The sequence below is a fragment of the Odocoileus virginianus genome, chromosome 9 (assembly GCF_023699985.2).
Source record: "Odocoileus virginianus isolate 20LAN1187 ecotype Illinois chromosome 9, Ovbor_1.2, whole genome shotgun sequence".
Classification (NCBI taxonomy): domain Eukaryota; kingdom Metazoa; phylum Chordata; class Mammalia; order Artiodactyla; family Cervidae; genus Odocoileus; species Odocoileus virginianus.
The window spans coordinates 69,909,328-69,922,722 of record NC_069682.1 but is presented as its reverse complement, the minus strand read 5'-3'; the positions used below and the strand labels follow the sequence as shown (position 1 = coordinate 69,922,722).

The 13,395-nt window shown below is 52.2% G+C and overlaps 1 protein-coding gene and 1 long non-coding RNA gene across 5 annotated transcripts in view; one reads left to right on the top strand and one right to left on the bottom strand.

Moving 5' to 3' along the window:
- CDH22 (cadherin 22) overlaps nt 1-13,395 on the top strand; it is a 137,593-nt gene that overhangs the window by 95,950 nt on the left and 28,248 nt on the right. For all 4 annotated transcript variants that reach the window (XM_070472717.1, XM_070472715.1, XM_070472716.1 and 1 more), the window contains exons 6-7: nt 4,146-4,339; nt 6,987-7,240. In XM_070472717.1, the coding sequence (XP_070328818.1) occupies nt 4,146-4,339; nt 6,987-7,240 (448 nt within the window). The remainder of the gene's footprint in view (nt 1-4,145; nt 4,340-6,986; nt 7,241-13,395) is intronic.
- On the bottom strand, nt 2,313-4,339 carry LOC110133349 (uncharacterized). Its single transcript, XR_002312745.2, has 2 exons — nt 4,250-4,339; nt 2,313-2,792 (listed from the first exon to the last, which is right to left on the bottom strand). It is a non-coding gene; the product is annotated as an uncharacterized lncRNA (long non-coding RNA).

Sequence of the window (13,395 nt, the reverse complement as noted above, 5' to 3'; positions counted from 1 at the left end):
AGAAATGCTAGGGTCTGGAGAGACAGGTCTTTCCCTTCTCCTCTGAGCCTGCAGGACTCTGCTTCTGAACTGGGGGAGAGTGCTTTCCACTCTCCGCCTCCCCAGGCACAACAGAGTGGGGTGACTTCTCTGGCCCAGTCCCACACCTCCTGTCAGCCCAGCCAGCCCTTCCGTCCCAGCTTCAGACGAGAAAGCTGTGCCCAGGAAGCCGACGAAGCTGGCAGAGACTAAATGCCGTGGGGAGCTGGGCTGATTCCTATCAGGCGAGTCATTACTTGAGGTCTGCTGCTCTCACATTAGGCCCTGCCACAGGGGACTGACCCCCGAGAGATAAGGGAATCCAATCCCTTAGCTGAGAGCACAGCACAGCCTAAGCGCCTCAGTCCAGACGCAGAGCGGGGTGGGCAGAGCCCGCCAGCCAGCTCCCCGTCTTTGCTGTTGCCGGGGAACCGGTCCAGCAGCCGCCCTCCGCCACTCCCCCAGCCCAGCCCCACTCACTTGATGGGGAAGCTTCAAAGCCCCTGTGAAGGGGCGGGGGCCACCCAGTTTTCTGTGTGCCAGGCTGTGTGCCAGCCCTGAGCTGGAAGGGGTGGGGCAGCAGAGGGGCCAGGGCCCCTGGAAGACTCTTGTTTATTCATTCATGTATTCTTTCTTTTTTTTTTTAACCTTTTCATTTTATATCGGAGTATAGCCAATTAACAGTGTTGTGATAGTTTCAGGCAGACAGCAAAGGAACTCAGCCATACATACACGTGTATCCATTCTCCCCCCAACTCCCCTCCCATCCAGGCTGCCACATAACATTGAGCAGAGTTCCCTGTGCTGGACAGTAGGACCCTGTTGGTCATCCATTTTTAATATAGCCGTGTTGCTCATCTATTCTTTCTTTATTTCTTTATTGGGAAATACAGCACAGAGACAGAAATGCATAAAATATAAATGTCCAGTTCAACACATAATTACAAAACAAACATTCTTGTAACCACTGACCAGGACCCAGAAGCTGCCACAAGTCCTTTCTTGATCATAACTTCTCCCCCTACCTCTTCCTCCAGAGTTAACCACCGCCCACTTTCATGATCATCATCTCTTTGCTTTTCTTTTTCTTTTTTATTGAAGTATAGTTGGTGAATAATAGGGGCTTCCATGGTGGCTCAGATGGTAAAGAATCTGCCTGCAATGCAGGAGACCCGGATTCAGTCCCTGGGTGGGGAAGATCCCCTGGAGAAGGGAATGGCAACCCACTCCAGTATCCTTGCCTGGAGAATTCCGTGGACAGAGGAGCCTGGCGGGCTACTATGCATGGGATCGCAAAGAGTTGGACACAACTGAGCGACTACCACTTTCACTTTCTTTGATGTATAATATTATGTAAATTATAGGTGTACAATACAGTGATTCATAATTTTTAAAGGTTTACTCCATTTATAGTTATAACTAATTATAAATTAGTTGCTATATTCCCTGTGTTGTACAATATATTCTTGTAGTTTATTTTAAACCTAATAATTTGTACCTCTCAATCTCCTCCTCCTATATTGCCCCTGCCTGCTTCCCTCTTCCCGCTGGCAACCATTAATTTGTTCTCTGTATCTGTGAATCTGTTTCTTTTTTTTAATATTCTTTAGATTATATATATAAGTGATACCATACAGTATATGTCTTTCTTTGTCTGACTTATTTCACTTAGCATAATGCCCTCCAAGTCCATCCATCTTGCTGCAAGTGGTAAAATTTCACTTTTTTATGGCTAAGTAGTATTTCATTATGTATAAATATGCATATATACCACATCTCCTTTATCCAGTCCTTTAGAGTTGATTCACCCATGTAGGCATCATCTAACATTATAGTTTAATTTTATAAGTTTTTTAACCTTATCTAAATGGAAATGATTCGTCTTGTTTTTTTATCTCCCCAAATTATGTTTGTGAAATCACATGTTATTGCTTCTAGCTAGAATTTATTCATTTTTAGTGCTGTATAGTATTCCATGATTTATCTATTCTCCTGCCAGTGGACATTTGGGTTGTTTCCGGTCTGAGGTTATTATCGAGGACACCACTTTGAATATGGTTGTATGTGTCCTACTGCTGTTCTGCATGCAATTTCATTAGTCTACAGAGGAGCAGAATAAACTCATCTTCAACTTTACTAAATGAAGCCAAGTTGTTTTCCCCCATGAAGAAATGCATGTGTCCATCATAGCATATCCTCACTGATACTTGGTATTGTCAGATTTCTTTCATTTGTGTTAATCTAGTGAGTGTATACTAGTAACTCATGCTGCTTTTCATTCATTCACTCACTAGTCACTCAAACATTCCATTTATGTGACAGCCTGGTGTTCTGCCAGGCACCATGAATGCCTGATGAATAAGAGATGTGGTGCCTGCCTTGCAGGAGCTCACAGCCCGGAGGGAGGGAGGGAAAAGAGAGAGGGAGGGAGAATAACAGGAAGTAATAGGGAGATGCAGTAATCCTTACAACAGAATAAGCTTGGGGGCCCTGGACACACAGGATCAGAGCCTGGAGGTCTGGGAACCTTCCCCGTTATAGGAGGTAATAGTCAGTGAGACTAAAAAGGAGGGGAAACAGGGGAAGTGAAGGTAGAGAGGAGAATAAAGAGAGGAAATGTCTAGAGGTGGGACAGAGCAAGTCATCGTGAAGGAATTCCAAGAACTTCGGCCAGGCTGAGGCTCACGTTGAGGTGGGGAGTTGGAGGCATGAGGCTGCAGAAGTCAGCAGGGGCCAAGGGGCTTGTACAACTTCACCCCAAGTGCAGCGGGGAGCTATGGCAAAGAGTGGGGGGAGGCATGGTCAGCTTGTGTTAGGAGTCACCCCGACACACTTATGTGAGAGTCAGTCAGAGACAGCCACACCACACAAGGGTGTCCAGACCAGTGGGGGCTCCAAGAGAGACACATCCCCAGTGCCACAGCCCCTGCTTCCCCTGGGCGGGCCCATCACTTAGCAAATCACCCTCACCTTCATCTCCACTCTGGGAGGAGAGCAGGGAGCCATTTGAGTTCTACTTGACCATCGCTCCTTCTGGCTTCCCCTCCGCTTCCCCACTCGGGTAACAGTGGTCATCTTGCTATTCTTCCAGCATGCCAGGCATTGCACCCACCTCAGGGCCTTTGCACCTGCTGTTCCCTCTGTTTTTCCCAAATATCTGCTGGACTCACTGACTCACCTCCCTCAGACTTTTGCAGAAATGTTGTCTTTTCCTCGATTACCCCATTTACAGTTTTTTTGGCTGCATTCCGCAGCATGTGGGATCTTAGTTTCTCGACCAGGGATTGAACCCTCACCCCCGGCATTGGAAGCACAGAGTCTCAACCACTGGATACCAGGAAAGTCCCAATTACCCTATTTAAAACTCCACACACACTCTCATCATCATTCCCCATTTCCCTCCCCAGTTTTATTTCTCTCCCAAGTACCATTTTCCATCCTATTTTACTGATGTGATTGTTTAGTGTCTTTCTCCTTCCATTAAGAGGAAAGCACTGTGAACCCTGGGATTTGGGTGTGTTTTGCTTGTTGCTGGAACCCCAGTGTGTACAGCTGCTCAATAAGTATGTGGAAATGAAGGAACCAGTATCATTAACATCCACAGCAACAAAAAAGTCAGTGTGCCGCCCTACTATGAATGCAATGTGTCCCATTTATTGGGTAGGTAACAGATACTAGTGTCTATACTAAGTAATTGACATGCATCATCATCTCAGTTAGTTGGGAAATGACAGTGCTATTAGGAAGGCACTATTATTCTTCCCATTCTACAGATGAGGAAAACCAGAGCTCAGAATTACACATGCAGGACTGACTCCAGAGCCGTAGCCTTTATCACTGTGCTTCTCTGTCCCCTTACTGGGCAGATGAGGACACTTGAGTCCCAAAGAACTGCTGGCACTTTCTCAAATCAATCAGGGGATAAAGCCAAGGTCAGAATTAGAACCCTTCTCTTTGCACTGCATCCCACATTTCTGCAGAGGAAGCGCCTCTCCCAGTACCAGTCCTGGCCAAGCAGGGAGCTCCAAGGAGCCCATCTGAGACCTCCCCCTCTCCTCCCCTAGCGCTGGTGGAAGCTGGGGGAGGGGCTGCCTTCCCATCCCCGCTCACAGCTGTATCCCCTACAGAGATGTACCAGTTCAGCATTCAGGAGTCAGCCCCCATCGGCACGGCCGTGGGACGTGTGAAGGCCGAGGACTCAGACGTGGGCGAAAACACAGACATGACTTACCACCTCAGGGAGGAGAGCGGCAGCGGCGGGCACGTATTCAAGGTCATCACAGACAGCGACACGCAGGAGGCCATCATCGTAGTGCAGAAGGTGCGGCCGCCTTGGGAGCGATGGGGGAGGCAACCCCAGGGCAGCAGGGTCGGGAAGGGGGTCACTGAGCAGCCAAATACCCTATCCCACTTCACTCCAGGGATGAAGTCTCTCCAGAGATGCTGGACCAACTTGGGGAAACGCTGATGCTGTCCTTCCCGTTTTACACAGGAGAACATGAGGCACAGAGAGATTAAGTGACTTGTCCGAGGTTGCACAGCTAGCTGTCAAGAGCCAGGAGTCAATCCAGATTTGAATCTGTGCTCTTACACCTATGCTGTGCTACTTTAAATTCACACCAGGCCCTTCACACTCATTGTTTCCTTTCATCTTCATGTTACCCTCCGAAGGAAAACATAATATGACCGTTTAGAGTTAGAAAGGTAAAAGGGCTTGCCCAAGATTATACCTGTAAGGGATAGAGTAGGATTTGAACCCAGGTCTGGTGACCCCAAAGCTCTTTCCTTCCTGAGTCTAACAGCCTCCTTACTGACCAGCCCAGGAACCAGAAGTTCAAACAGCAAACTCAGCACCCGCTAGGGAAAGCAGACAGAGGTCAGATATAAAAGCAAAAATCATCTTCCAGGGCTTGGTCACAGGCTTGGCAACTCAGGGGTGCACAGGCCTTTGACGCTGCCCATTCCAACCCTGCTGTTCCACGGGAGGTCTGAGTCCCCTGCCCTGGCCTACAAACAGTCATAAGCTTTTGTATACTCCCAGGGATGGGATGCTCACTCCCTACCAGTGTCCTGCTCCTCCTTCTCCCATTCAGCCACAGTCTATCTTGCTCCTGTCAGCCCAGGCTCTACCTCCTGGGACCCACAAAAACATCTTCCCTGACAGCCCTTTATTCACTCGATAATCAAACTCTCTCCCTGGCCGTGAGGGTTTGAGGATAGAGAAAACTCTGTTTCTTCAACTAGGATAAGAATGTGAGGCTAATACTTACAGTGAACTGTTAATAGTGTGCCAGCCTCCTTTCCAATGCTTTCCATGTATTAACTCATTTAATCTCTACAACAACCCTCTCAGTACTATTATTGCCCATTTCATAGGCGAGAATCTGAGGCCCTGAGTTCAGTCATTTGCATCCAAGGCCAAGCATCTTACAGAGAAGTTGTAGGGACAGGGCCCCAGGGAGTCTGTCTCCAGAATCCACCCTTTTAAACATTACATGGCTTTCTGACCTCCACTTGTCTTCACTGTAAGATGAGCCCATTTCACAGACGGGGGAACTGGAGGCCTGGGGCGGCCCAGCATCACAGAGCAGTAGAATCAGGCCCCAGGCCCAGCCTGGGGACCCCAGCACAGCATTTGCTCTCCTCCCTGGTGATGCCCCTGTAGTAACTCCCCCACCCCCCCTGCCTCTTGCCCCATAACGCCCCGCCCCCCGGCCTGCTCCAGCAGTGGCGCCTGAGGTGTCTCTGTGGAGTCAGTGGTGGCTCGGGGAGCAGAGCCCCCGCCTGATTGATGACCTGGCTCCAGAGCCCATCGCTCACTCCCAGGCCAGGTCCGCGCCTGCCTCCCTGCATCCTGATTTCCCAGGCAACAGGACGGGGGGAGGAGGTAGCCCTTCTTTTCTTGTTCTTTTTTTTTTTCTGTTAGAGAAGGGGGAGTGTGGAGGGGAGGTTCTGAGAGGAAAGGAGGGTCCCTAGACGGAGAGCAGTTCTCCAGGAAGGTGGCCCTAGCTGCCCAGATGGCTCCCCCAGCATGTAACAGTGGTGCCCATGTTCCACCACTGCCCTTTCTCTTTGCTCTAAAGGCGTTGTCCTTAGGAGGCCAGAGCCTACGCAGCCATGCAGCTTGTCCATCAGAGGGTCACCCACCAGCACTCCCTGATGAGGACCAGGGCTCAGCATGGCTTTAGCCAGGTCTCTGAGGGAAGCTCTAAGGCTGCCCAGCTTATCAGGCTCAACTCACATTAGCAGCTGCCACCAATAATACACCAGGAAGGTCTCTCTCACCCTCCCGCCCAAGGCCCAGAGAGGCCGAGATTGCCCGCAGACACACAGCTGGGCAGCCACAGATCCAGTGCCTTTCCTGCCGTGGGGTTAAGGCCTGGGACTTGACAGCTGCACTGCCGGGGATGTGAATCCCGCTTCTGCCAGGGACTAACTGCTAAGTGACCTAGGGCAAGTTACAGAGCCTGCTGGGCCTCGATGTCCTCACGTGTCAAATAGGATGATAATAATAATACAAGCCTCTTTGGGATGCTGTAAAATTAGATGAGTCGCTACATTTAGAACACTAGCACACAGTGCTTTGTAAATTAATAAATTAAAGCCAGTCTCGTGTGCCGGGTAGCAGGAAGGCTGGACGTCAGTTTGTGACCCTGTGTCCCTGAGCAAGACTGTCACCAGCAGGGCCTGACTTTCTCTACCTGTAACCCGACAGTGTCAGTGACGCCATTGAGTCAGTGATGCCTCAGCGAACTGTGACCTTAAGCCAGCCCCGCCCTCTCGGGGGTCAGCCCCGCCCTCTCGCGGGTCAGCCCTGCCCTCTCGGGGCCGCCCCCCCCCCCCGCTCCCCGCCCCGAGGCCAGGCCAGCGCCCCCCCGCCCCCCAGACTTGGGCTCTGTCCGCCTGGAGGTGTGGAGTAGACCCCAGCCCACTCACCGGCCCTCTGCTCCCTCTGCCCAACCCTCCAGCGCCTGGACTTCGAGTCCCAGCCGGTGCACACCGTGGTCCTGGAGGCCCTCAACAAGTTCGTGGACCCCCGCTTTGCCGACCTGGGCACGTTCCGCGACCAGGCGATCGTGCGCGTGGCCGTGATCGACGTGGACGAGCCCCCCGAGTTCCGGCCGCCCTCCGGCCTCCTGGAGGTACAGGAGGACGCGCAGGTGGGCTCCCTGGTCGGCGTGGTGACGGCGCGGGACCCCGACGCCGCCAACCGGCCCGTCCGGTGAGACCCCCGCCCGGGGCCGACGCCTGCTGCCTGCTCCCCCGCCAGCGCCTGTGGACAGACGGCGGGCAGAGGGGGTGGGGACGGGGCAGGGCGCGGGGGCGGCGACGGTGAGGGAGGAGGGGAGAGAGCGGTGCACCGGGCCTCCGGGAGCCTACGAGACAGAGGAATCAGATTCGAGAACAGTGGCAGAGAGTCGGGGAACTCAGGATAAAGAGAGAGAACCCGGTGTGACAGACGCAGCTGTGACCTGGGCTCAGCCTCGGTCCTCCACCAAAAGTAAAAAAAAAAAAAAAAAAAAAAGATAATTTCATCCTTCCAGCTTTTCAGGTCAAAAATGTTGCAAACATCCTCGACTTATGTTTTTCTCCCACACCTCCCTCCAATCCATCAGCAAAGCCTGTCATCTCTGCTTTAAAAACATCTCCAGAATCTGACCATTTCTCACCTCCTCCGCAGCTGCCGCCCTGGTCCAGGCCACCTGTTTCTCTTGCCTGATTACTGCCTCTCTCTGCTTTTGTCCTCACCCCTCTTCAATCTAGGATGGGCACAGGAGCCAGATTGACTCCCGCCCCACCCTTTCTCATGGCCCAAACCGCCCTCCACTGGCCCTCCTCTGCTGAAAGCCCTCCAAAGTCACCTCTGGGGCTCAGGACAAAAGCCCAGACCCTATAGGATGTGGCCTCACTGTAACCTCTCAGACCCCATCCCCTGCTCACCTCCTCCCTGGTTCACTCTGCTCAGCCACACTGACCTCCTCACAGCTCCGGGGATACACCCAGCCCACCTCTACCCCAGGGCCTTTGCACCTCCTGATCCCTCTGCGTGGAATGTTCTCCCGCTTAACATCTCCATGGTTGGTTCTCTCACTTTCTCCAAGACTTTCCTCAAGAGTCACCTTCTCAGTGCAACCTTCCCTGACCACCCTTTCTAAAATGTCAACCCCACCCCAACGTGTCCCCACACTTCATATCCATGTTCTTTCATCCTTCATCACCATCTAACCTGCTACCCATTTTCCTGATGACTTTGTCCCTCTCCCTAAAGGATAAGCTTTAGGAGAATAAGGATGCGTGTCTAGGTTCACTGCTGTATCCTCAGGACCTCACAACTGCCTAGCACTTGGTGGACGTTCCCTGATGCATGGTGAATGAATGAAATGGAAAAACAGAGAAAGACAGAAAAGAGAGAGGCTCCTGGAGAGGTAGTGAGACCAACAGTGAGAGGAAGTGACCAGAGAAGAAAAGCCAGTGGAAAGAGGGCAGGAGTAACTAAAGGAGAGAGGAACTGACCTGCACTGTAGGAACAGAAAGAGGAGACTTGGAGAGAAAGCCAGACTCAGAGGCAGAGGCACGGGGGGTGCGGCGCGGGGGGAAGGGAGGCAGCGGCAAGTGGGCAGAGGCGACGGGATGCTGTGGCTCTGTTGGTGTCCCTGGAAGGGTTTGCGATCTGCAGGGGTTGGGGAGTCCCTGACCATGGCCCAAGTTGAAAGGATATCAGATAGAAAGTGATCCAGAGGAGGAGATCAGGGTGGGGTGAATGGCCACTGCTGACTGAATTTAAGCGTCTGGAGCTTCCTGTTTATTCCCTGAAACCCTTGTACATAGTGAATGATCCCTGAGCCAACTGTGTGCCTAGCTCTGCGCCAAGCATTGGAGAAGGAGGGAAAGGAAGTTACTTTAAGGATCTCTGCATTACTCAACTCCATATGGGTAACATTCTCACCATCATTCATGTGAATGGCTCCCTCCAGTTTGTCCAGTGCATAGCCTGTGCAGCCTTACATGGCAACCCCAAGGTGAGGACACAAAGATGTTTAACTACCTATGGGCTCCCAGACTGGAAGCTACCCTCAGGGGTCTAGAAAGACTTCCTAGAGGAGGCAGGAATTATACTGAGCTGTGTACCTGAGTCTGGTCAGTGTAGCTATGAGGAGAAGGCTATTCCAGGCACAGACATAGGAAGGCAAGAAGTGGTAGGTGTGTCTGGAGATTAATAGACTGTGATGTCTACAGGAAGCTGAGCAATGAACCAACAAGAGAAGTCTGATAGGGCTCAAAGATAGGCTGAGGGGCTCAGACTCAGTCCAGAGGTTCCGAATGCCTCCTAGGCTGCCTCCACCCTTCCCATAGCCAAAACCACCCCCCACTGCCTATGAACTCCTCCACCACCCTTCCATCCCTGCTGACAGTAGATACAGTCTTTAAACATCCCCATCAGCCTCTGGCTCAGCCCCAGACCTTTCCCAGGAGGGCATTATCACCCTTGTTTGGCAAGAAACTGAGACCCAGGGAGGGGAGGAGGTTCCCTGGGCTCACAAGAGTTACCAGGCAGCAGTAGGAGCCTCGTCCTTGCCTCCCAGGTCCAGCGCGCCCCTCTGCCTTCTCCCCTCCTCTCCAATATTGCTTTCCTCACTCCCGCCTCAGTCCTCCCCCTCCACCCTCAGTTGGCTTCCCTTCCCCCTGCTTTCATCTGCACTGAAAGGGCCAACTTTGAAACCTGCTCCTCACCTCCTTTTATCTCTCTCTGCCGCCCCTTCCCTGGGGCTCCTCAGATGTGGAGGCGGTGAGGAGCTTGAGACAGGTCCAGTTTCACACCACAAACATTTACCCGACTCCTCCTCCTCCATGCCCGGCCTGGAGCCAGGCCCAAGATGACTCAGCCAAGGGCAGAGCTGGGGAGGAGCGCCCAGTCTGTAAGGGGACAGATGGCTAGAGAAGGGGTCCTCGCAGACCACCCGGGCAGCCCAGAGCCTGGCTTATGTTCCAGCTCCCTGAGTTCCAAGGGTGCTGGACTCCGTCAACACCTAGGTGTTGTGAGTCATGTCACATCCGGCACTATTCCAGACAATGGGGAAACAGCGGTGTAAGACCCAGTCTCTCCACTCAAGGAGTTTGCCTTCTCCTGGGGGGCAGGGGAGGCAGGGAAACAGCCAATAAGTAGTTGAATGTTTGTCACCACAAGTCAACAGATGGTTAAAAGGGGTCATTGCTGATAAGAGCTATGAAGAAAATAAACAAGGTAATAGGATAAGACCAACTGGGGCCACAAGGGGGCTACTCTGGATTAAGTGATCAAGGAGTTGACAAGTGAGTTGACATCAGAATGATCAAGAGAGAGCCAACTAGACCAAGATGTGGCAAAATGCATTCTGGGTAGAAGGAATGAAAGTGAAAGTCGCTCAGTCGTGTCCGACTCTGCAACCCCGCGGACTATACAGTCCATGGGCCAGAGTACTGGAGTGGGTAGCCTTTCCCTTCTCCAGAGGATCATCCCAACCCAGGGATTAAACCCAGGTCTCCTGCATTGCAGGCAGATTCTTTACCAGCTGAGCCACAAGGGAAGCCCAAGAATACTGGAGTGGGTAGCCTATCCCTCCTCCAGTGGATCTTCCCAACCCAGGAATTGAACCAGGGTCCCCTGCATTGCAGGTGGATTCTTTACCAACTGAGCTATCAGGGGTAGAAGGAATAGCAAGTGCAAAGGTCCTGAGGCAGGAACAGGCTTAGTGTGTTTCTGGAAATGATGTGATATCCTAGGCGATTCTGCCTAGGATGGTGGCACCTGGGAAATCCAGAGATGCAGATGTACAGAGTGATTTTTCTGAGTCACTGTACTGCAGAGCATGGAAGATGCCTCACACTGTGGTGTTTGGCCCTCAGGATGTAGTTTACTCATTTCATAGATGAAGAGACTGAGGGGCAGAGAGGAGAAGTGGCCCTCCCAATGTCACTCAGCCTGAAAGGGGGAGGGAATGGGATTTAACCCATGATTGTCTGATTCTTGAGTCCAGCCTTCTGCCATTTCACCCCTGCTTCTGATTCTCTTAGGGCTGCCCTCATAGCTCAGTTGGTAAAGAATCTGCCTGCAGTGCAGGAGGCCAGGGTTCAATCCCTGGGTCAGGAAGATCCCCTGGAGAAGGAAATGGCAGCCCACTACAGTATTCTTGCCTGGAGAATCCCATGGACAGAGGAGCCTGGTGGGCTGCAGTCCATGGGGTTGCAAAGAGTCGGGCACAACTGAGCGACTAACACTTCTTCTTTCTGATTCTCTTTGTAGTTTGAACAGCTTCCAACTTTATGCTGTGCCTTGCCCCATGCGTGAGGCACAGAGTCAGATGGGGGCGAAGGGGAGGGCTGGGGCCCTGGAGTGAATCAAGTGACAGACGTAAGATCAATGGGCTGAGCAGGGGCTTCAGGGCTCAGGAGATCCAAGAAGGGGCGGATTCTCTGGGAACCAAGGAAGGATGGAGCAAGGATAAAGAGGATGGGGTTGGAATGGGAGGGCAGCATCCAGGGTGGAGTGGTTGTGAGAATCTGGTGGCAGGAACAGAGTCAGGGAGCCAGGAGGTCAAGTTCAGGATCAGTGAGGTCAGCTGAATGAGCTCATAGCGGGGGGCGTTGGGACCAGAGAGGAGGTCGGGGTGGGGGCACTTGGGGACAAGCTGTGAAGGACCTTGAATGTCAGGTGAAGGTGTGGGACTTTATCCTTAGGCAGTGCGAAGTCTTGGAAGGCTTTGAAGAGAAAGAGGAGAGGGCTCAGATGGGCCAATCTCTGGATCTGCAAGGCAGCCTTGCAGACAGACTGGCTATTTATCAGCCCATACCCAGCCCTACCAGCCCCAGCCCCCTTGTGAGTCTCCCTTGAGTGTCAAAAACAGGAAAGCCCACGCTGGACCAGAGAGAGAGCAAACACTTCATTTCCTCCCAGAATTCCACAATGGGGTGCAACAGAAAGCACATGGGTTTTTAGAGTCAGAGAAAACCTGGAATGAATCCTAGCTCAGTCACAAAATTATGGGAAAATCACTGCACCTAATCCAACCCTCAGTTTTCCCATCTCTAAAATGGGTGTCATGGTAGTTCTTGCCTCATTCATTTATTTTAAAAAAAAGTACTAAATGTCTACTATGGACCAGGTTTTAGGATCATAGGATCAGTGGTCCCAGGGTTGGAGGAAGGATTAAGTGTTTGGTACATAGTAGGTCCTCAGGAAATGGACCTTACCATTTTTCTCAGTGGTCTGGACACCCAGTACTCCCCTTCATTCTGCAACCAGTACTAACCCCAAACAGATTTCTAGGCATCGTGTGTGGGCTTTGAGGGTGTGCTTTAAAAGGGGTGGGGGAGGGGAAAGAGTCAAAGGCAGGATGGAGTGAGCAGAGAGGAATCCCCAGATCAGGGGAGTCTCCCCCACTAGGAGCTCAGGCGGGGGCTGTGTGTGCATGTGTGTGTACATGAGCCCGGATACAGGAGCACCGGGCAGCCTGGACACCCATCAGTCTGCACGCTTTCGTATTTATCATGCCTGCGTGAGCTATATATGCACATATTTAAGTGTCGAAAACCCACCTGCGCCCTCAAGCCAGGAAGACACACCCTCGCCACTGCTCTCGCCCTGACCTTGACAGCAGCAGTGTTTTGTGCTGTTCCCAGGGTGTGGGAGCGCCCGCAGGTGTACCCAGCTGGCCCTAGGCGGCTGCTCTTAGTTAGACGTGGGACTCTGCACAGACGAACATGGCTTGGGAATCTGGCTTTGCACCCATCAGCCCTTCTGCCCCAGGTCAAGGCGCCTGGCTTCTCTGAGCCTCAGTTTCCCCATGTGTAAAGTGGCAGCAGCAGTGATGTCAGTTATCTGCAAGGCTGGGAGGGGCTCCTGCGTGTGCAGCCCTTACACAGGCCTGGCACAGAGTCTTGCTGAGCAAATAAAAATGAGAGCGAATCCATACGTCATGTGGCAGGGGCCCAGCGCTGTTAAAAGTGTTTTATTGGTGTTTTATTGGTGGTACTTGTCTAATCCTCACAACCAGTCTGAGGTAGGTGTTATTATTAGCACCCTTTTTAAGAGGGAACCAAAGAGCTTAAGTGACTGACTCAAGGTCACATAGCTAGGTTGCAGACCTCAGCAGATGGCCGCCAGATCCCACTCCTGACCACCATTGCCAGGCTTTCTTGCACTTGTGCACACACACACACACACATTAGTGGACACACACCTATGCTCTCTCACTGCACTCTTCCACTCACACCTGCTCCTGTTCCCTTCCTGCCCTCCAGGTGCTGGCTGACCAAATGAGAGGTGAGATTTGAGCAGAACCTTCTAGACCACAGATGCCTTGCTCCCATGTACCATACATGGTACCTCCCACCCCCAGG